The 24,621-nt window shown below is 40.1% G+C and overlaps 1 protein-coding gene across 5 annotated transcripts in view; it reads left to right on the top strand.

The window, feature by feature from the left end:
• Positions 1 to 24,621, top strand: part of SLC39A8 (solute carrier family 39 member 8) — a 77,342-nt gene that overhangs the window by 5,430 nt on the left and 47,291 nt on the right. For all 5 annotated transcript variants that reach the window (XR_003795652.1, XR_003795651.1, XM_029236038.1 and 2 more), the window contains one exon: positions 19,931 to 20,093. Coding sequence is in view for 3 of the 5 variants with exons in the window: in XM_029236038.1 (XP_029091871.1) it covers positions 19,931 to 20,093 (163 nt within the window). In the remaining 2 variants the exon portion in view is untranslated. The remainder of the gene's footprint in view (positions 1 to 19,930; positions 20,094 to 24,621) is intronic.

Below are 24,621 nucleotides of genomic sequence, written 5' to 3'. Positions count from 1 at the left end.
CACGATAGAACGACATGTCTGATTAAAGAATTTCAGAGACAGTGGAATGGGATCAGGCTTGTGTTTTTGGAAAATTCATCTGCATGAGAGTGTGGAATGTGTCGGAGTGGGTCCAGACAGGAGCTGAGGAGGAAACTGCAGTGGTTTGTAGGAGATGTAATGATTGCTTGATCCTGGAGGCTGTCAGGAGGTACACAAAAGCTCTGCCTTCTTCTGGAAGAGCAGCCGTGACTGAAGAGTAGGCAAAAGCCCCAAAGGTAGATATTTTCTAATTCAGTCTTTTGCCTGTAGCAATCAGTCATTTAACTATTGTTAGATCTTTCCTTTCATTAGTTTATGGCCCAAGGATGCCAGAGGGAGAGGCAGTGAGGTAACTCTTGGCTTATTTCAATGGATGGCCAGGCTAGCAGTCTGTAGCAAACAGAAGGGGTGTATGTGTGTGGTCATTACATACATGTTGTATGCATATCTTGTTGTTGCTTAGTGTACTTTTTCTTGGGTTGGAGGTTAACGGTGCATTAGATGAGGGAGGTTCTGGGAAGCACTGATCATGGATGGAGGGGAGAAAGAGCATCTCTCTCCCTCTTTTTTTTTTTTCTTTATATTCTGAGAAATAAGGGGGTAAATCTTCTAGGAATGCCTTCCAACCTGCTTGTTCAGGTGAGAAACTGGCAGGAAGGGCCGGACCGAAGGGCCAGGTTGTGTTTAGGTCTCTGGTGGCTTTTCCTTCAAGACAGTGGATCTATTTTGATATATTATATCACTCTCATTTAAGTTGACTGTGTACAGTGTGATCATTGTTTCCAGGAGGTCTTAGGAAAATGAGAGACACTCATAATTCATTTGACTGTGATGTCAAGAGCTTAGTTTGCTTTCGTGCCAGGGATGATTGGGATCCGTATGAGAAAATAGCCTTCATTCTTTCCATCTCTAACTCCCAAACTTGCATCTTTACCCACTACCCTAGGAGTCACATAGACCCTTTTGTACATAACATAAATAATTATATCTAGGATTTATTGGTTTTTTCCTGTGCGACATAACTCTTAACCACTTTATCTGTATTAACGCATTTCAAAATCACAACAATCCTGTGATACAGGTACCATTATTAACTTAATTTTACACATGAGAAATATGTGATGCTGAGAGATTAAGTACTCGACCAAAATCACACAGTAAGTGGTAAAACCTCAGGCAGTCCTAAATCCTATAGTGGATTTTTTGAATTATAGTTTAGAAAACCATACTCTCCCTAGCCAGGGCAACTGTTAATCTCAGATTTTGATCTATGAGTAGAAGTTACAAACCATCAGTCGCTTATGTAGCTCCATTGCTTAGTCATGTTAAGGGAACAGTATTAAGACTACAGAAACTACTATGATCATAACAGGTCCTTGCCCTCAGAGAGCTTATAGTCTAATTAAGAAATAAGGTGGAGGGCTTCCCTGGTGGCGCAGTGGTTGGGAGTCCGCCTGCCGATGCAGGGGACGCCGGTTTGTGCCCCGGTCCGGGAAGATCCCACATGCCGCGGAGCGGCTGGGCCCGTGAGCCATGGCCGCTGAGCCTGCGCGTCCGGAGCCTGTGCTCCGCAACGGGAGAGGCCACAACAGTGAGAGGCCCGCGTACGGCAAAAAAAAAAAAAAAAGAAAGAAGGTGGAAACTTGTGAAAAGTATGCAAGGCAAAACTTCAGTAGTTAAGTAATCACTGAAAGAAATATTACAAGACGTATCACTAGGCTGTGTGCGATTAATTGCCAAACAAATACTTTTGGGAGCCATGTTCTGTGGGAGGCTTCTGGGAAACACCTTGTGGAGGAGTTACAAGTCAGTCAATTCTCCTTTTGGAGGATTTTGCTTGTTTGTTTTGGTTTTTAAAATACTGGATGAACATCTGCTTGTGCCAAATGTGTCTGTGCTATTAATCACAAGAGGAATTTTCTTGTGGGTTACATGAATTCTCTTTTATAGAATGAAAATTTCTTTAATTCTTTCTTATATAATGAATTTTTCTTGGAGAAAATATTTTGGCAACAATAGTTTTCCTAATTCTGAGTTTCAGAAGTTTTCCTGGAGAAAGGCATATTAATCAGCTTCTTCTTTCTTCTATGGATAGACTGCAGGTAATGGGAGAAACATCCATGTCTAGTGTTAAATTTTTCAGCCCTGTTCTCACTTTTACTCTAGAAGGATTCTGCCAATGAATTCACTCTCTCTTCAGGCAGTTTAGAATGTAAGTCCTCCTTTTTTTAAAAAAAAATTCTGCCATCTTCTCTGTGGCAGATAATCCTTTTTTTTTTTAACATGTTAATTATCTTTTTTCTTTTCTTTTTTTTTTTTTTGCGGTATGCGGGCCTCTCACTGTTGTGGCCTCTCCCGTTGCGGAGCACAGGCTCCGGACGCGCAGGCTCAGCGGCCATGGCTCACGGGCCCAGCCGATCCGCAGCATGTGGGATCCTCCCGGACCGGGGCACGAACCCGTGTCCGCTGCATCGGCAGGCGGACTCTCAACCACTGCGCCACCAGGGAAGCCCCTCTTTTTTCTTTTTTAATTGACGTATAGTTGATGTGCAGTATTATATAAGTTACAGGTGTACAATACAGTGATTCACAACTTTTAAAGATGATACTCTATTTATAGTTATTATAAAATATTGGCTGTATTTACTGTGTTGTACAATACATCCTTGTAGCTTATTTTATACATAATAGTTTGTTCCTCTTAATCCTGTAAGTCCTCCTTTTTCATGCCTGTGAAGCAGCTGCATTGCTGACTGCACAACACTGGAGAAAGAGGACTGTGCGTCGGTGCTAGGGAATGAGTTGAAGCAATGAGGGAAGAGTAGGTGAGCAGATTACTTTAACAGAATTACTAACCCTAACAGAGGTACTAACTCTAACAGAATTACTAACTCTTAGAATCTCATTGCTGCTAGATGGGAGTTTGAGCTCTCACACAGTTACCAGGAGAGGGAGTGGTAAACTTTTCCCCTTCATTGAGATAGATCTTTATTTCTCTCTAGAGATATTCAAAGTAGAGTAGCTGGGTGGGAGATTTTCAGCTTCTGTGCTTTCCATGGTTCACACCAGCTCTCTGTTTCCAGGTGATGCCCACATTGGGAGATGTTGATGGTCAGGAACTTCTTTTCCCCATCATAAAAACCCATTGCTTCTCAACTATGACTGCAGTTTAAGAGTTTTTTCTTTAAATTCAATATACATTTGAAACCTCTATGTTAAATTTCTTTTGGTGGTAGTAGAGGTCGGGGGAGGAAAATAGGAATATAAATAGGCCTGGAAAACAGGCCTGAAGTTGAGAAGGAATGGCATTCCTCAGGGAAAAGAAAAGCAACCCCCTAATGAGGGTAGCCTGATGTGATTGGTAACAAGAGTTTGCCAGTTATTTGGATTCACAGTGGCATGTCCTCAAGCGACTGTCCATATTACTAAGTGCACACAGTTAATATTAGGATCATTTACAATGCAATTTATTTAAAAAAAAAAGAATGTTACTAAACTCTAGACAACCTAAGAAACTTGTAGTTTTCAGAGAGTGTTCCCATTTCCAACTTCAGATGATGGTAGGATTCCTGTTTGTAATTGAAACTAATTAATTTATTCTCAAACTATTCCCAGTTGTCTGTTTCAGGAGCCAAATGGGTTTGCCGAGCCTTGAGGTTTATTTTATAAAGAAATGAAACTATCACTGAATTACCTTTGTGATGATGGGATGTGGGAACATAGAAAATCTTCAGAATGGAGCCTTGTTTAGTTTGGTTTCTGTCTCCTTCCAAAAGTCCTCTGTTGTTTTTCTTGGCCTGAAGCTTAAGGAGAACAAAAACAAAAATCTGTGAATCTAGATCAAAGGTGTTAACCTGAAAAGTAGTATTATGCCTTTGAAGTCCAAATATTTAATACCTTGACTTTTTTTATACTTAACTAAATAGTTGGAGAAATAAAAAAACCAAGTGAGCATTGATAAGGCCTCTAAGACTTTAGTTCTGTTTTAGTTCTATTTTTGAACCTATTCAAAAATAATACACTTGTCATTGGTATATTCAATGGGCTTCTTAGGTCTCTAACTGTAGTAGGAATACAACATAATGGTTAACAATTTGTCCTTGGGGTTTAAACAGACCTGGGCTGAAATTCTAATCACTTATTAGCTGGGAATCACAGGCAAATGACTTAGCCTCTTTAATCCTCAGTTTTCACATCTTCGAATTGAAAAAATGAACCTTACTCATAGGATGGTTGTGAACGAAAATATAAGAACAATAATAATAATTACTGAGTATCACTGTATTTTAGGCACTTCTATATTTACTGCTATGTGTATTACATGTAGTAACTCAAACAAATAATCTGTTTTTTCCCATTACCTGTATTACTTAAAAAAATAATAACAAGCAAGACAATGCATGTAAAATACTTAGCATCATGCCTGGCTCAAACTGTAGGCTCAATGCATAGTTATTATATTATAATGCTGTATTAGTTGATATAGCTTAACAATAGTTAACTACCCTTAACAAAATTGTCTTTCACTGGAGGCCTGAGCACCTTAGGGTTACTCAACTTTGAGGAAAGCAAGGCTATAAAAAGACAGCAAGGATTAATGAAATAAAAAGTTCAGTGAGAAATACATCAGTCCAGTGACTTTGGTTTCAGTGTTAGTTTCAGTGGTGACTCATCTTGAGAAAGGCTTTTACCATTTGTCTCTTCTTCCCCTTCATTAAACACTAGTAATAAACTCCTGAAAAATGTGAACTCCTGAAAGTGTAAACCTTAGGTCCTCCCAGAGGACTTCTGAGGCTATATTTAGGAGTTGGCTTTGTTTTATTATTTTTGTCCAAATTTTACATCAATACTGAAATGGGAATGATTGGAAACCCATATTATACTTGTAGAAATTGATGTAATTGTGCTTTTTTTTTTTTTTTTTTTTTTTGTGGTACGTGGGCCTCTCACTGTTGTGGCCTCTCCCGTTGCGGAGCACAGGCTCCGGACGCGCAGGCTCAGCGGCCATGGCTCACGGGCCCAGCCGCTCTGCGGCATGTGGGATCTTCCCGGACCGGGGCACGAACCCGTGTCCCCTGCATCGGCAGGCGGACTCTCAACCACTGCGCCACCAGGGAAGCCCTGTAATTGTGCTTTTAAATTTAGATTTACCTCAGGACCTCTGTATGGGTTTTGCAGGCCAAAAGAACCCAGGGTCCTCCACATTCAGCTGTGACCTTATTAGTTGGGAAGCAGGTAAGAGGACAGGAGCCACTTTGGTCTGACTATGATAAGTCAGGGACGTGTCTCTGCAGGGACAGGGAAAGAGAAGTTAGTCCAAACTTCAAACGAGAGAGGTAAAATCAGTAAGACGATTCTGAGTTGGGTAACAGATCCTGCTTTAAATGAATATTGAACACATATGCTAGAAAACACATGGACCCTTCTGTTAAGGGATGCACCCTACTGATGATACCAGGTACTTGAGTTTGAATATCAAATCATGATGCTCTGCAGTTTTCTTTAGGAGCAGGGATCTCAGAATTCATGTATATTCTTTGGTTACTTTACCTACACATCTTTTGAGAAAGTCTAGACACTGGCTCTGTCCCTAATCTTGGGGTGAATGCCATTTAAGTAAATGTTCAGGTAGGACCTTCACTCCAGCAGAGGGAGCAGGTCCTATCCTAATAGTAGTGATAGTTAACATTTATGGAGTACTTACCGTGTGCCAGGCATTGTGCTCAGTACCTTCTTATATACCATCCCATTAAGCCTCTTAATCTCACAGGGTGAGTACTCTAGGTATTCCCATGAGGAAACCCAGTCTCAGGGAGGTTGAATACCTCCCTCAGAGTCATAGCTCAGAAGTGGCAGAGTGAGGATTCCAGTCCAGAGTGACTAGACTTCAAAACCCAGGCTGTCTCTCCACTGTTGCTCCACATATACCGAAGAGTATCTGCCCACGGAGGGGCTGGTTTTTTTTTCAAAAATCTTAGTGCCTCATATGTCATCCAAGTGCCTCGGTGTCAGAGTAGAACTGATGCTAGTTTCCTGAAGCCACTGGGAACAGTACAATCATTGAAAGCAGGAAGGTATTTTCTGCTGAGATTTCTTTTGTTTCAGGAAAACAAGAAAAAAAAATTATTATTACTATTTTTCCTGCTGGAGCTGTCTCTGCAATAGTGAGGTCTAGCTCTAAAACAAGGTTATTAATTTCTTCACAAGCTATTTTTCAACCTTGCAATGTTATTTCCTGATCATTGACATTTGATACTCCAAACAGTGTTGTGTGAGAGAATTGGGACATAGCAGTTTCCCCAGAAACTGAGGCACAAAGAAGTCTTTGGCAGAAGTCACCAGGTGCCCAAATTTGACTGGGAGAACAGAGGTGCCGATTTTGAATCCTCAGTTCTTCTCCATTGTGCTGGTTTTAGGCATGTGCTGCCTTAGCGTGGCCCCTGTGCTATGAATTCCCTGAATATCCCATGGTCTTCGTGCCTTACTTTCTTTATATAACTGGGTGGTGGACATGTATGAAGTCTATTCCATTTTCTCACCTTCCAGACACTCCTCAGCACATTGCGGTATGGCTCTGTCCCCAATACTTCCTTAAAATTGCTCTATAGGACGTCACCCAGACCTTCTTATTGCTAAATACAATGAGAGATTCTCAGGCTTTACCTCTGTGTTAATTTCGACAGTGTTGAACACATCCTACTTGACACACATCCTCTCCTTGCCCACAGCTGTGTCTACTTTGGTTTGGTTTTCTTACCTCTCTGGCTGCTTCTTTTCAATTTCAGTGTCTTTTGCTCATCCTTTAAATATCGGTGTTCCTTGGGGTTCTATCCTAAGCACTCTTCCTTTTGATTTTGCACACTCTCTCTGTGCAACCTCAGTCGCTCCTCTGGCTGCAGTTATCACCTGTCTGTGGGGGCTTTCTGCTTAGGTTGGCTTAGTTCACATTTCTCTCCTGAGGGTTAGCCATGCACATCCTGGTTGCCGACTGATGTCTAACTCTCTCCCCTCTCCAACTCAGCAGGTCTAAACCTGTCCCAAATGGAACTCATCAACTCCATCCTTTCTCCATCAACACCTTCTGGTACAGTAAGTCCCCTACATACAAATGAGTACTATTCCAGGAGCACGTTTGTAAGTCCAATTTGTTCGTAAGTCCAATAGAGTTAGCCTAGGTACCCAAGTAACACAATCGGCTATATAGTATACTTTTCACACAAATAATATGTAAAAAAACCAACAAACACACAAAATAAAGAAAACATTTTTAATCTTACAGTACCTTGAAAAATACAGTAGTCCAGTGCCACAGCTGGCATCAGGGGCTGGCATCCAGTGAACAGGCAAGAAGAGTTACTGACTGGAGGAGAGAGAGGAGGTGGGAGATGGTAGAGCTGAAGGATCGTCAGCAACAGGAGACGGAGGGCAAGCTGCAATTTCACTCACGCCTGACACTGAGGCCACAGGTTCTGGTTCCTTGCTGGATTCAATTCTATCTACCCTCTTGAAAAAGCGATCCAGTGATGTCTGGGTAGTAGCTCTTTTTTTCTCGTCATTGATGACACAGTAGCACTGGGTTGCATTTTGAACGGCTGCTGCAACCCTTGTGCACCATTCTAAGTTTGGGTCCTGTGCCTCAAAAACTAACAGTGCCTCCTCAAATAAAGAAAATCCCCTTCCCATTTCCCGTGTTGTGAATCTCTTCAGTTCTTAAGTTACTTCTTCCTCTCATCTCTCTTTGTCCTTTCTCTGGGCCTCCAATTCCGTCAGGTCTTCATTAGTAAGCTCCTTGTGTTGCACAGCAGGGAGTTCAGTGTTATTAGAACGCGCAACATCTACCATCTTGTAGCCTCGCTCCACTCTTTCAATTATTTTTACTTTTGTTTCCATCGTCATCGCTTGGCGCTTCTTAGCAGTACCAGCTACATCACTGCTGCTTTTATGCTTGCTTCTGGACATCCTGGGCTTGAAATAAGGATACTGTACTACTGCACTCTATACAGTCCTGTACAGTAAAGTACACAAAAGCACAACCACTTGTAGAGGATGCACGCACGTGACAATGTACGCCAGACACCTGAACTAACTTATGTGATTGGACATGCGAATGCACTTTCGCATCTTGGAAAGTTCGCAACTTGAAGGTTCGTATGTAGAGGACTTACTGTAATCCTGTCTTGTCAGTCTCGTTGATCAGTGTCACCATCCACTCCGCTGACTAAGCTGAAAAACGGGATGTTATTCTTGAGTCCTCTCTATCTCTACTTCCCATTTCAAACGCGCCTAAGTCGTGTCACAATAGCTTAAATACTGCTTACTTAATATCTCTAAATTCCAGTGTTCTCTTTAGTGTAGGGGGGATCATTTTATCTACTTTATGGGATTGTTGTGAGATTTAATTAGATACAGATCTTGCATTCTGTTTGTGCCTGGCGTTATGCTGCCCACGGCATTCCGTGCTGCCCCGTGTCCTATCTTTCACATTGCTGCCAGATTTATATCCCAAGTACGTGAATCTGATCATTTCACCATCTTCAAATGGCTTCTAATTACTGTTAGAATAAAATCTAAACTTCTTGCCTGGTATTTAAGGCCCTGCAGTACCTACCCTTACCCCTCATATTTCTCCAACTTTATTTCTCCTTTTTTCTTCACATCTCATCTTAGATGTTGTTTTCTCCAGGAATCCTTGGACAATCCCATTCCTTTAGGGTAGGTTAGTTATTCTGTCTTCTTCACATTCATGGATCCTACCCTAGCACTTACTGAGCCATACTGTAATTACTATTTTAAAAAAATCTGAACCCTGTACTAGTCTGTGATATCTGTTGTGAGGTTAGGGACTGGGTTTATCTCAGTCACCTTCTTTATTCCTGTAACTAGCATAGTGTCTAGCATATAGTAGGTATTCAGGAAATATTTGTTAAATGAATGAATAACTTCAACCTTTTACAAGAAATTTTACACCAATATAACTTCTAAAATTATTTCAGTCAACCTAGATGTCTCATTGAGTTCAAAGTAAGCCAGCAATCCATTTATTTGATGCAGACACATTAATAAAAAAATAGTAGAAAAGAAATAGTATGTTAAAATTGAACCTGTGTGTCATATCAGTAGAAGGAAATAATTAAGTTTTTATTCCTTCTAATTTCTGAAATTTTTAGAGTACTTTGGTCATAATTTAGACTCAGATTTTCTCCATAGTCCATAGCTGTAACTGTTATGGCAACTTGGAAACATTGATGTCAGTATTAGTTTATTTGTAGTATCAGGGCTCTACTGAATTGATGCCGGGTAAGTTTTATAGAATGAACAAGGCAACTTGTGACTAGAAAATTTGATTCTTCAGAGTTCCTAGTAAATAAGTCTCAGGTTATCAATTTGTATTTCTCAGAATTATATTCAGTCACTATGTGCTAGTTTCTAATCTTCTTTCATTCCCTGCCCTTTCCTTAATCTCAAATCATGTTAGTGATTGTTATAAGTTGAGTGACTTACGTGTCTGAAGCTTGCTAGGAGTTGAGGAAGATATGAAATAATACATCCTTCCTCTCTAGATGTTCATGATCTTATTAAAGAGATATCCATTTTCACGAGCAGATGGTAATACGAGGAAGCACACAGTAAGTGCTGAACATGTAAATCCTATGGGTAGGGGAATCTGGAGAGCATAGCAATATTAAGTAGAGGCAGTGGGGCCAAATATAGGACAGATAGAAGTTGGATACTTTGAGAGGAGGTATCTCAGAATTCTAGGTAGGGCTCATGGGGCATGCAAAGTCAGAGTGAAGGTAAAATACAAGGCATTAGAACTGCTTGGTTAAAACAGAGAGTTTAAGGATGCTTTTGGTGGAGGGCAAAAGGAGGAAGGAAGGTTGGGGACAGATAATTCTTCAGTGTTAGGTCTTTAGACTCTTGGCAGAAGGAAAGTTTTTTTTTGGTGTGTGTGTTGGGGGCCAGTTTGAGCAGAAGATTGACAACGGCAATATTTCAGTAGAAATAGTCTTGTGTGTGGGGTGAGTAAGGATAAACAAGATGAGACATGTATTGGATAAGATTAGTTAGAAGTTCCCAACTTGTCAGTTAAATGAAAGGGCCCATCTGTCATTCTTATGCTCTAGGCCAAACCTGTTGGTCTCAGGACCCTTTTTTACTCTTAAAAATTATTGAGGACCCCAATATACTAAAGTACATGTGGTTTATATCTATTGATATCTACCATTATAGAAATTAATGTTAAGAAAAATTTAAAATATTTGTTTAACATGTAAAAAATAACAGTAATAAGGCCATGTCACGTTAACCTTGTTTTTCAAATGAAAAGTAACTGTATTTACCATGACAAGAAGTTAGTGAGGAGAGTGGCATTGTCGTACATTTTGCAAATCTCTAATGTCTGGCTTAGTAGAAGATAGTTGGATTCTCATATGTGCTTCTGTGTTCCATCTGTTGTGACATGTCATTTAGCTTCGGGAATATCCATTGTTCACTCATGAAAGAATGAGAGTGAAAAAGGAAAATGCAGTTTTAGAATCATTATGAAAATCATGTTGACCTTGCATTTTCTCTGGCAGGGTCTTGGTAACCCCTGGGCGGGGTGGCGGGGGGGGTGTCCTTGGACTGCACTTTGAGAACCACTGTGCCAAAGGGTTGTGATATGATTGGGTCTGTGATGGACAAGGTCATTCCACGTACGCAGAGGTTAGATGACTTTGAGGATGAGCTCACTTCTTGTGGCATCTGCCCCAGCCTTGAGTTGGAGAAGGGGCAAGCCTTCCACACTTTATCTCCCAGGGCACTTAGTGGGGAGCCCTTGGCGAGAAGCAAGGCCAAAAGACCTTTTGGTCTTGGCAGCAAAAGGGAGGAGGCCTAGGGGACTATCTTGCTGGTGATGGAAAGCAGAGTGGCCCCAGCCCCTGGAGCCAGGTCAGGATCATGAAGTCAAAAATCCAGACTACTTGTGCTCTGACACCACACCAGGCTTCTGGGGGTGAGAGAGCCTTGGAAACTGCACGTAGAGGGGGGGCAGGGCTGAGAACCTTGTCAGTAGCTGTGGTCATCAGAAAATGTTGTAAACCTCTTTTAAAGAGTGTATCACAGCTTTTAAAATTTCTTTTTCTTTAGTAAAAATTTAAAAATTCCAGCCTGTCTCAGTTGTGTTTGGAGGAACCTGTACAAAGATTGGAAAACCCTCATGATTTAACTTTCTTTTCTTAATTAAAATAGGAATACATGCATATTGCCTAAAACTTTGGCAAATACAGAGAAGCAGAAAGGAAAAAACAAAAAAATCTTTCATAATTTCACCACCAGAGGTAAACACTGTTAACATTTTGAAGCATATTATCTCCAGATTTTTTTTTAACATCTTTATTGGAGTATAATTGCTTTACAATGGTGTGTTAGTTTCTGCTGTATAACAAAGTGAATCAGTTATACATATACATATACCCCATATCTCCTCCCTCTTGCATCTCCGTCCCACCCTCCCTATCCCACCCCTCTAGGTGGACACAAAGCACCGAGCTGCTCTCCCTGTACTATGTGGCTGCTTCCCACTAGCTATCTATTTTACATTTGGTAGTGTATATATGTCCATGCCACTCTCTCACTTCATCCCAGCTTACCCTTCCCCCTCCCTGTGTCCTTAAGCCCATTCTCTACGTCTGCCTCTTTATTCCTGTTCTGCCCCTAAGTTCTTCAGAACCATTTTTTTTTTAAGATTCCATATATATGTGTTAGCATACTGTATTTGTTTTTCTCTTTCTGACTTACTTCACTCTGTATGACAGACTCTAGGTCCACCCACCTCACTACAAATAACTCAGTTTCGTTTCTTTTTATGGCTGAGTAATATTCCATTGTGTATATGGGCCACATCTTCTTTATCCATTCATCTGTCGATGGACACTTAGGTTGATTCCATGTCCTGGCTATTGTAAATAGAGCGGCAATGAAGAAAATATTTGCAAATGAAGCAACTGGCAAAGGATTAATATCTAAAATTTACAAGCAGCTCATGCAGCTCAATATGAAAAAAGTAAACAACCCAATCCAAAAATGGGCAGAAGACCTAAATAGACATTTCTCCAAAGAAGATATACAGATTGCCAACAAACACAGGAAAGGATGGTCAACACCACTAATCATTAGAGAAATGCAAATCAAAACTACAGTGAGGTATCACCTCACACTGGTCAGAATGGCCATCATCAAAAAATCTACAAACAGTAAATGCTGGAGAGGGTGTGGAGAAAAGGGAACCCTCTTGCACCATATCTCCAGATTTTATTTAACCTTATTTAGAGCAGTGGTATCATTCTATACATATTGCTTTGTAATAATCTGTTTTTTCCCTTATCAATGTATCATAAAATAAAGCATCTTTCTCCTTTAAATAATATATCCAGGAAAGGCTCTTTTTGTCTACTCTTAAGGAAGAGCTCTGAGAATGTGTATAAGCACGTGTGTGTGTGCACGCCTGTGTACATTGTGGGAGGGACTGCATCAGCACCATAGTGGCTTCAGTAAGAACTGTAAGGAAATCTGCGGGAAAAATGGAAGAACAAATCTTGAGGAAACAGAGCTGGGATCACTTGATTAGCCACCTTTTACACCTTAGAAGATCATCTTTCTAGAATGTTCTTTGCTCAAACCTTAGAAAACTCTTTTATCATGGTGAAGTAATCATGAGTAAACTTTAAAGAGGAAATTAATTGGGAAAAAGTTCAAAAGAAAGTTGGTAGAGGGTGATTGAGCACATATATATGTTGTGCAAGAGCCAGGCGGTTTGGAAGTGGTATGCAAGTTCCTTGTAACTGCGGTTGGGTAGTTCCATTGTTGCGTCAGGAACAAACCTGGAAGCGATGCCCATGGTCACTCCCACTTTGCTGCTCCTGCTGCCAGAGTGGAGCATTTAAATCACCAATTCCTTGACGTTGTGCGGTCGCCCCTGAAGGGGAAAGTTAATGGGACTGTTCATTGGTTTCAGGGTCAGAAATGGCCTCCCAGTTGTTAAACTCAAACCACCCTTTTAAGCTTTAAATATTTACATTGTTCTCTTGGGATATTTGTCCAGTTGCCATATTTGAAACATTCTTGTGTATACTTCACCTTCTTGGGCTTTTATACTTGTTTTGCTTTTATATCATTTTGTTTAGGTTACTACTATGAACAGGTTTTGCACTTGGTTTTAAAAATTACTGTGAAGACAAGTGAGGGGTTCATTCATTCATGTACTAATTTGTTCATTCAACAAGTATTTACTAAGCCCTGCTGTGTGCCAGGCATACGGTATTATATTGTTAGTATTAGCATTAGTAAATACTAAGGTGGATATGAGCTCAAGGATTCCAGAAGTTTCTTTCCCATTACATAATGATTTTGGATCTTCATCTTTTCCTCTTCCTAATACACTCTTAACAATCTGAGACCAGTTCCTGGCCTCGTAGTTGTATGGTTATATGATGGTAGCTTAGAAGGATGAAGCAACATATTGGCTTCTCTGCTTGAAATGCAGGAATACTGGGTTTAAAAAAGTTTGTGTGACTCAATTACTTGACAACCCAGAAAAACTGACAGGACTTGATATTTCATTCTAATTTTGATCGTCACTGAGTCTAAATGCATCAGGAGAGCTCTCTCTCCCTGCCTTGAGAGCTCAGCCATACCTGTAGCCGTGGCCTTATTGGGAAGGTGAGCTGCTCAGCTTCCACAGAATCACAGGCCGTGCAAAACAGAATCTGAAACCACCTCTGGGGTGACCTTTGAGTGGGATGATATTTCATTTGTGGCATAGTGTGAAGGCCTAGGCTTAATGGGTATGGGATCATATGGTCTTATTGCTTTGTATTATTTAGTGGATGCCATTTGACTAGACAGCCAAGTAGGGAAGACAGCCCATGTGTTGAGAAAAGGAAGAAGGGTGGAGAAGCTTATCTTTTTGTTTTCACACAGGTTCTGGACGTAACATTCCTTTGCTAGCTTTAAAAATGTCTTTTAGGGCTTCCCTGGTGGCGCAGTGGTTGAGAGTCCACCTGCCGATGCAGGGGACACGGGTTTGTGCCCCGGTCCGGGAAGATCCCACATGCCGCGGAGCGGCTGGGCCCGTGAGCCATGGCCGCTGAGCCTGCGCATTCGGAGCCTGTGCTCCGCAACGGGAGAGGCCACAACAGTAAGAGGCCCGCGTACCACAGGAAAAAAAAAAAAAAAGTCTTTTAAATAATTACTTTATATATCGGTTAGGACTCTTTCATTTGTCAGTAAAAGAAACAAGTGAAATTAGCTTAAGTCAAAAAGGAAATTCATTGACTCAGGTAACTGAAGATTCAAGGGCAGAAGCAGCTTTAGGCACAGATGTATCCAGGGGATTAGTGATGGTATTGGATACCTGCCTTTCTCTGCTTATTAGTTCACCTTCTTTCACATGGTGGAAAAGTGGCCTAAGGAGCCCACAGACTTGTAGCAATCCTAGTGGAAGAAGATTTCTTCAATAGCTCCACCAGAGAGTGGACAAGTGTGGGTCCTATGTTCCCTGGTCAGCCCCAGCTAAATCACATAGAGGGAGGCTCCCATCGCAGGCAGGTGGTTTGTTACTGGATGATGGGGAAGGAGTCTCAGGCAGGCAAAAATGATAAGCATTCACTGGCCTTAATTATTTCTTATGTTTTGGGCTTATCTCGCTCTGTCTTATTTTCTGGCTCCCTTTCCTGCTTTTGCACAAATTATATGTGTATTCCCAAAGTTTTTCTCCTCTTTCTATACTCTCTCCTGATGATTTCCTCCACTCCCACTTAACTGCTATCTCCTTACAGAAGACAGCCACATCCTTCTCTCCGGCCTCTAGCTGTCTCAGAGAAAGCTCACTCGTCATTTCCATCCGGTGTCCCACAGGCACCACTGCAACTTTAAATGTCTAAAATGAAACTTGCCACCATCCTCCGAAATGCCTTTCTTTTCCTAGGTTCTCTAATCACAGCAGTAGCAATATCCTCTTTCTACTTTCCCGGAATTCTAACCTCAAAGTCGTTTTTGACTATTTCCTCTGCATATTATTTCTGCTTTATATGAACTCTCATAGTTCTTTATAATTACTTTATCACTTTCTCTCTGGTTTTATAGATACTGGTGTATCTGATTTCTTTCTGCTGAAATTATTTTGGTTTCTTGATGGAAGGTATGATGACTTATTTTTCTCTGTACTATTTCTTTCTCTGTTGTCACCCTCCACCTTCCACTCCTTCCATCAATGTCATACACAGAATTTTATGATGCAGTAAATACTTGTTGAATGAAGGAAAGAATTTATGTGATGTGTAGTATAATTACATGGTTATTATACTTGGTATTGTTAAAGAAAACCAGAGTCTGACAGTAAGGTAATAAAAACAGATTTTATTCAAGAACTATTGCAATAGGGGAAAAGGGACCTCAGTATAGAACTGGGCTCAGTTCTGAATACATCATGGACAAGTGGGGATGTATAGCCAAGTAACAGAGTGGGGGTCAGTGGATGGGAAATTACTAAGAGGAAACATCAGGGGTAGGGAGGGAGTTTGGTTAAATAGACCTAACAGGATTCCTGCTGAAGCCAGGGTAATCAGATATCAGGGTGAGGAATGAAGAACTTGACCAGACACTGAGGGTATTAAGATAATATCAAATATTAAGGTTAGGGGAGTCTCTCTAAACAGAATTGGCAGGATTCTTGCTAAAACTGGGCAGTGGCAGCCCTACAAGGATGGACGCAAGGCCAAAGCCTAGAGGACTTAGAAGAACCTGACTGAAGTTTAGTCAAGTAGAGAGCCTGTGTAATTATCTACACTGTGTAATCTCAAATCTTGCCTAGCTCCTTGGCATTTATTATAAGCAGATTTCCACTGTATAAAATGTTGAGGGAGGAATTTGCCCTAATCATTCAACCTTCCCCCGTCCTCACTGTTCAGGCCCTGGGCGCTCATCCTGTTTGTCTCTGCTCTGGGAAGCACTGCCCTTTCTTAGACAACTGCTTTCTTTGTGTCAAGTTCAACTCTGTTAAATCAAAGCATAATAAAAATCCATATTGTTTAAAGCCAAATAGGGTGCAGTATAAAACTATTTGCATTCCACTTGCTGGTAGATAGCTATTTAATGAAACTAATTAATTAATTTTCACTCATAACCTCACTCCTTTATTTTTATTTATTTTTTAAATTAAAATATAGTTGACGTACAATATTATGTTAGTTTCAGGTGTCCTATGTAGTGATTTGACGTTTGTAGACATTATGAAATGATCACCTTGATAAGTAGTAACTATCTGTCCCCACACAAAGTTATTACATGTTATTGACCATGTTCCTTATGTTGTATATTACAACCCCAGGGCTAATTTATTTCATAACTGGAAGTTTGTACCTCTTAATCCCCTACACCTAATTCACGCCCCCCCAACCCCCTTTCTGGCAACCTCTGTTTGTTTTCTGAAGGTAGATCGCTAATTTAAATAAGGCAGGCCTGTCGTTAATTCAGTTTTGTCACACTGTTAGTAGTCCATCCTCATTCTAAAATCATAAAGCAAGGCCTAGAGTTTTGTCATCTCCGTACCTTTTTATTCTTTCTGAACAGATCATCAAGACTCTCAGCTATCTTTCAATATTGAGTATATATTCCTTGATTGCATTGTTGTTGTTGTTTTTTCCCTAACTGTATGTAGGACGGTGTCTTTAATGATGTACAATGGGCAGTCTGGGCATCGTTAAGGATAGTGATTTTAAAATTCTTGACTGCCACTTATAGTAAAAAATGAACTTTATATTGTGGTCCAGTATACATGTGCATGGTATGTATAAAGTGTAACTGAAGCAAAAGTTTGACTAAGCAATACTTGCTCCTGTTATGTGTGATACACTCTGTAATTGCTATTATATTGGTTTTACTTACTGATAAAATGCTCTCTGTGATGTTGTAAGTGGATTTTCTGATCCACTAATGGGTCACAATTAGAGTCTAAAAGGAACTGCTTAACAGTCATCAAGTTTTAGGAAGTCTTAGATTGTTCATTCTGAGAAGACTTTTGCAAATTATCTATGGGCAGCATCCGTTTTCCTCCTATTTTGGAGTTGGAGGAACTTCCTTGAAGGGAAACAGTGCTGCTTTGTATTTTCACTTCTACACCTATTTATTCCTGGAATCATGCAGTGGGGCAGTCGAGCCACAGGGACTCTGTAATTTTTTTTTTTTTTTTTGGCAGCGCTGCACAGCTTGCAGGAATCTTAGTTCCCCAACCAGAGATTGAACCTGGGCCCTCAGCAGTGAAAGCACGGAGTCCTAACCACTGGACCACCAGAGAATTCCTTGGACTCTGTAATTTTTGAGCCTAGCATTTATGCTCCTGGGTGTCTTCACAGTAATGAATAAACTATACCCACTTTCTCTCCCCCCATTGGCTATCAAGCTATTTTCTCCCTCCATTGGTTCATTATCCCTTATTCTTGGTCTTAGGGAAGACTGTTAACAGAGCATTGAGTGTTGTCTCCTACTCTAGGGATGGCACACAGCTATCATTGTCACGAACCCAAAGGAGAGTTTAGGTTCAGTAAAGAACAGTTTTAGGCACATTCTTAGATGTTACAAAAATGGTGTGTACATGTGCATTTTCTTTAAGGCAATTGAAGTCTTACCTTTTGACAGCTCCATACAGTTTGATGTATTTGATGTTTTTCATCTTTCCTTCATAATCAATAGTGATCTTTTACCAAATCTTACATTTTTAATTTGATTGTTTCTGTTGTGAGGGGAATTACAGCACTTTATGATGAAACAGTTAAGAACAACTTCTGAGTTCTTGGTACAGTTCATAGTGTATCAGTGACTTTGGGCTGCCATAACAAAATACTGTAGCCTGGGTGGCTCAAACAAGAGAAATTTATTTTCTCACAGACTGGAGACTGCAAGTCCAAGATCAAGGTGCCAGAAGCATTGGTGTCCGGTAAGAGCTCTCTCCTTGGATTGCAGATGGCTGCTTAAGACAAGATGTCTCTTCTTATGAAGCCACTAATCCAGTTGGAGCAGGGCCTCACCCTCATGACTTTATCTGACCCTAATTACCTTCCAAAGGCCCCATAACCATATATCATCACATTGGGGGTTAGAGCTTCAATATATACATTTGCGGAGGACACAATCCAGTCTAGAGTACAAAGCTAAGGTCTTAGTGGGGTTTAAATATTGGCTGAAGTATGCAAAGAAACGTTCTTTGCAGTTATTAAAGATAGACGTTTTTCTTTGAGTGAATGGGTATTTTTCATACTCTGTAATTCTTATAACATTTATTAGCAGTAGTAACACATTTAATTTCTTTTATAGTCTTCTTAATAATGCAAGTATATAGAAGGAAGTTTACAGTTAAAATATGCCCAAGAGTAAAACGGTACTTTTAAAATGTTATTTCTGCAGAGAACTTTTTTCTAATGCAGATTCTATTCCTTATTAACAGTTAAATGAACTTCTAAACAGCCTAGCACCATTATAATATAGAAATATTGTAATATAGAAAAGCTACCCACCATCATTGAGAATAATTGATATTTTAGCAAGCAACAATTTGTTCTAAAGACAAATTGTCTCTCTTTCACTTCTATATTTTAAAACAACTTTTATGTATTGAGATTATTATTGCAGTCCAGGATGGATGAACTTCTTAACCATGAAACTGTAAGGGAACCAGGTGTGTTTGTCTACAAGAAACGGTATACAGAGGTATTCCAATAGCCTCCACAAAATACCTATTCAAACTGAGGAAAAACAGAGATGGGAGATTGAGGACATAGAATTGTTTTAAAGCTCTTTGTGTGAATTGGTGTTGGTCCACTGATAATATATATTTTTTAACATTTTTATTGGAGTATAATTGCTTTACAATGGTGTGTTAGTTTCTGCTTTATAGCAAAGTGAATCAGCTATACATATACATGCATCCTCATATCTCCTCCCTCTTGCATCTCCCTCCGACCCTCCCTATCCCACCCTTCTAGGTGGTCACAGAGCACGCAGCTGGTCTCCCTGTGCTATGCAGCTGCTTCCCACTAACTATTTTACATTTGGTAGTGTATATATGTCCATGCCACTCTCTCACTTCGTCCCAGCTTACCCTTCCCCCTCCCTGTGTCCTCAAGGCCATTCTTTACGTCTGCATCTTTATTCCTGTCCTGCCGCTAGGTTCTTCAGAACCATTTTTTTTTTTAAGATTCCATATATATGCGTTAGCATACTGTATTTATTTTTCTCTTCCTGACTTACTTCACTCTGTATGACAGACTCTAGGTCCATCCACCTCACTACAAATAACTCAGTTTCGTTTCTTTTTATGGCTGAGTAATATTCCATTGTATATATGTACCACATCTTCTTTATCCATTCATCTGTTGATACATTTTTATAGTGACTTTTTGTAGAAGAGGTAGTGTTGGGCTTCCCTGTTGGCACAGTGGTTAAGAATCCGCCTGCCAAGGCAGGGGACATGGGTTCCAGAACTGGTCTGGGAAGATCCCACGTGCTGCGGAGCAACTAAGCCTGTGCGCCACAACTATTGAGCCTGTGCTCTAGAGCCTGTGAGCCACAACTACTGAAGCCCGCATGCCACAACTACCGAGCCCACACGCCTAGAGCCCGTGCTCCGCAACAGGAGAAGCCACTGCAATGAGAAGCCTGCACACCGCAGTGAAGAGTAGCCCCCACTCGCCGCAACTAGAGAAAGCCCGTGCGCAGCAACAAAGACCCAACGCAGCCAAAAATAAATAAATTAAAAAAAAAAAAGAGGTAGTGTTGTGTGTCTAGAGGAAGTAGTCCATGCCTCTTTACAGTATCTTTGCTTGCAGCCTTCTACTCTGTTGACACATATATGGTTACTTTGTTTCTTCTATTTCAGTGTTTATCTGCGGAAGAGATCTTTTCCCTTCATGGATTTTCAAATGCTACACAGATCACCAGCTCAGACTTCTCTGTCATCTGTCCAGCAGTCTTACAGCAATTGAACTTTCACCCTTGCGATGATCGGCCCAAACACAAAACAAAACCAAGTCTTTCAGAGGGTATGTTGCAAGCTTTTTCTCCCATTTCTTTGAAAACTCTGTGAGCTAGTCTAAAATGAAATTAAGATGCTTCTTTTTCTGCTTTATTGCTCTTAATTAATCTACATAGAATCCCTTGGTAAAAAATACTTATATTCTGGAAGTCTTTAGAATAAGTATAATTAGAACTCATTTAAGCTTCAGAAGTTATGCTCTTTTATTTATGGAGTCAAAATTTTACTTGGTACCAACGGAAAATTTTATAAAATTCAGTTCTTGATTTTAAGCAATACATGTTTTCTGTTGTGTATATTGGATGGCACATTCACTATTTGGGTCATAATTGATCAATTTCCATTATGTTGTACTTATATTATTTTAAAACCTGTCAATTTATCTGTCATTGTCGGTAAAGAGATAAGGAAACTAGTGTGGTTCTAGATTAAATCTTAAGGTACTGAGTTATTACTGCTTTAATTTTCATAAATAAAAGAAATGCCAGTGACTCTTTTAAGTGCCTATAGTGGTGTTGCCATAGGTATTGTAAAGAAATTTTTAAAAATTTCTTTAAAGAAAGTAAGTATATTCTTACTGTATAGTCCACATACTTAATTAAACAGGTAGAAGAGTTCTTTCACCAATGGGATAGATCAGTTGCTGAGGGGCAATTTCTTGGTATTCCCAAATTGTTACCTGCCCCACATGAGTATTTTAATTCTCATTTTTTGGGTTCCTTTATTTTCTGTGTATTAAGCATTCAGTAGTGAACAAGAAGAAAAATTCCCTGCCCTCTTAGGGCTTGCAGTGTAGCGAAGAAAAGAAATAGGAAACATTTATACAAACAAGCAAATAAATTATATAATTTCAGAGTGATAAATGCTATGAAGAAAATAAAGTAGGTAAAGGATAGGAGATGGTGGGTGGGTGTGATTTTAGATGGGTCAAGGGAGGCCTCTCTGATGAGATTACATTTGAACAGAGTCCTGACTGAGGAGAGGGAGAGGGCCATGGCTAGATCTTCTCTGGGGGACAGCATTCTTGGTCCAGGGGACAGCAGCATAAGCTTGGGGATGAGCTTGACATGTGTAAGGGACAGCGAGAAAGCGTGTGTGTCTGGAGCACAGTGAGCGGGAAGCAGAGTAGGAGATGGTAGCCAGGGGCCAGAAAGGGAGGGCTTGTAAGGTGTGGTAAACTGATTGAATTTTATTCTGAATGAGGTATGAAGACACTGTAGGGTCCTAAACAGGGGAGTGATGTGATTTTATTTGGATTTGTAAAAGATTATTCTACCTGCAGTTTGAAGAATAAATTGTTAAGGGGCAAGAGTAGAAGCAAGGAGATGGGTCCAGGGGCTATGGCCAGGGTTGGTGCTCAGCTTGACGGGGGCTTGGTCTAAGGTGGGAGTGGAGAAGTTAAGGAGATGTGGTCAGACTGTGGAGACTGTGCTAATGTGGTTCGCCTCTGCACTGGATGTGTGGGAGGGAAAGATGAATCCAAGTTTAAGCCAGAGAAACTGCATAGATGGTTGCACCATATCCTGGGATGGACAAGACTGGGGAAGGAGCAGTTTGTTGTGGAGGAAGCGAGTGGTGAGGACCAAGAGTATAATTTTTGACGTGGTTAGTCCGAGACATCGATGTAGACCCACGAGGGGACGTGTCCAGTAGGCAGTGGCACACACATATTTGGATTTCAGAGAATAGTCGAGGCTGGAGATTTGTCATCTCAGAGATGGTGTTTGGAGCCACTGGTCTGAGTGAGCACATCTAACGTGAATATAGATGGAGAATATAAAGAGAGGAAAGATGAAGAAGAAAAGGGAAGCCTCAACAAAGGGAGTGCCTGTTTTATTGGGCTGGCCAAAAAGTTTGTTCTGTAACATGAAAAACCTGAACGAACTTTTTGGCCAGCCCGATACTAACTTTTGGATTCCTTTGTGTATCTATGAGCATTTTAATCTCACTATATATGAATAAAAGGGATAACAACAAAGACAAAAATAACGATAACAGCCAACTTTTATGTAGTCCTTTCTATAACCGATACTTTTCCAAGTTCTTTCATATGTTAACTCAATTAATCTTTGCACAACTGTATGATGGAACAACTATTCCCATTTTACAGCCAAGGAAACTGAGGTGCAGAGAGTTCACAGTCATTTGCTCAAGATTTATACAGCTTGTACGTGGTAGAGCCAGGTTCAAACCCAGGCTGTCTCAGCTTCAGAGCCCATGTTCTCTTTTGTATTCTATATTTACATATACAAAGAATAGAAATTACCAACCATAATTTATCAATATAATTAGAGATTTTGTGAGTAACAATAATTTCAGAGCTCATTGTTCAAACAAATATTTTTTCTAGATATTTGCTATTTTAAATGATATTTTAAACAATGAAATGCCCTGGATTCTTTATATAATAGTTCACTTAATATAGAGTCAATTTTGAGCTCATTCAAGGGAATGGAAAACCAAAATAAAAGCAAGCCAAACTCTGATATTTCAATGGGCAGATAAAAGAATCTCACTTACCTGAGACCTTACAGTTTGTGATTTTGAAATTGCCTCTCAGGTACTTTATAAACTCATATTGATGAGTGCAATAAACTGATGGTAAATTAAATTCTCTAGGAGATTAATTACATTTTAGCAATAAGTTAATGGTCCAAAGTTGCCTCATTTTTTTTTTAAGATCACAGAATACCATTCAGTTCAAATAACAGATAAGAGTAATAGTATCTTATCCTTAATAGTATCCCTGAAAATCACACTGTCCAACTCTGTAATACAGTTGATGACATAAGTCTATGTTCCAGAGAGGTTAAATGGCTTCCTCTAGGTACATACCTGAGGGGGGATGAGAGCCCAGGGCTCCTGACTCCTGGTTTGCTGATCTTTCATTGTATAACAGTGAGACAAATGAACTAAAATTTACATGATGTCTACTTACTAACTTAAAAAAATATATAATAGCATTTATTGAAGAGTTACTATATTACAGGGTCTGAATTAACTGGTTTTATTTCAATTCTTATAAAAACTCTATGAAATAGGAGAATCAAATTTGCTTAAACAGGTGAAGTTCTTAGAAGAATCTTAACACATTGTGGGCATTCAATAAATGTTCGCTATTGTTACTAATATTCCTTGAAAATGTATTAAAATTCTTCAGAGTTCACTAAGAAGCGGAGAGAAAGGATTTTCTCTGAAACAGATCATTAGAGGGAGTCCTATGTGTATATGGAGAGGTCCAAGGAGTATTCTTATACTAATTCATTCTTTGGTGCTCAGATTGAGTGGATGAATGAATCTTTTTTTCCTGAATAATGTGCTAACAATGCAAGAAGGGGAGACTATGCTGTGTGCCTGGAGCATGATGGTTCCCACTCCCACAGTTCCCCAAGTGGTTCTGATGTGCACAATAATAGTAAGGAAGGTTAGAAATGTTGGACAAGCAAATGAGTTGGTATTTTTTTGACAGAGTTCTGGACTGCACCTTGAAAATATGGCATTCATTCATTCATCAAGATATGTGTGCTATTTGCTGGGCAACATTCTAGGCTCTGAGGAAGAATAAAACATAGCCCCTGTCCTTGAAAATCTTATAATTTGTATCATGTAGACGAATATATAAGTGATAAAATGATGGTAGCAGACAAGAAATGGTAAGTGGCTCAAATACCTTCAAAGAACTATGGGAAGCTTGATGAGCAAGGGATTGCTGCCTGGAAAATCCAGAAAAGTTTCATGGAGGAGGTCTTTGCATTGGCTTGGAGAGCCGTGTGTAAGTTCGTCAGGCAATGAAGATAGAAAAAGTGTTTTCAGATAAAGAACCACAGTGCAAAGGTAATTCTATATTTGGAAAACATTGTGTTTGCATAAAGGCCACGTTGATAAGGGGGTAAGTAACATTGGAGAGGTTGTGTGGCAGTCCGTTGATGAAGGGCAGCTGCAAATAGGGCACGAGATGATCAGAATTGTGTTTTAGGATAATAAGATTGGTGGCCATGTCAAGTAGGGGGAGGAAGACCAGACAGAAAGCTGTCAGTGCACCAGATGAGAAGTGGGAGGTGATGGGATGGAGAACGTGGAGTGAGATATCTCAAGCAAAATTCATAGAGTTTGGTCACTAATTGTCTTTGGAATTGACTGTGGAGAGTGAGACATCGAAATTGCTCCTGATGTTTCTGCTATTTACAGAGACAGTGGACAAGGGCAGTGAAATAGGATCTCTCAGGGGAAGCTGATGAGTTTAATATGCGGAGTGGCTTTGCCTCTGTTTGGTACTCAAAAAGTTCTTTGCATTTCGATTTTAATTTCCAACTTGTATATATCTTGTCTACCTAATTAGATTATAAATATTTGTTGAATGAATGAACACATGTAGGCTAGCGATGGGATAGAAGACTGTTTGTGTTAAGGGCAACTACACATAGATTATACCATGGAGGAAGAGGTGGGGTTGAGAACTTCTTCGAAGTGGAAATGCTAAGGGGAGTGGGTAGTATTGCTTTAGGTGATAAGGAAAGAAATGGGAACGAGGTGGA

The sequence above is a fragment of the Monodon monoceros genome, unplaced genomic scaffold, assembly GCF_005190385.1.
Source record: "Monodon monoceros isolate NGI ecotype Baffin Bay Population unplaced genomic scaffold, NGI_Narwhal_1 Super_Scaffold_20, whole genome shotgun sequence".
Classification (NCBI taxonomy): domain Eukaryota; kingdom Metazoa; phylum Chordata; class Mammalia; order Artiodactyla; family Monodontidae; genus Monodon; species Monodon monoceros.
The sequence above is the reverse complement of the archived record's forward strand: the minus strand, read 5'-3'. Positions and strand labels throughout refer to the sequence as shown.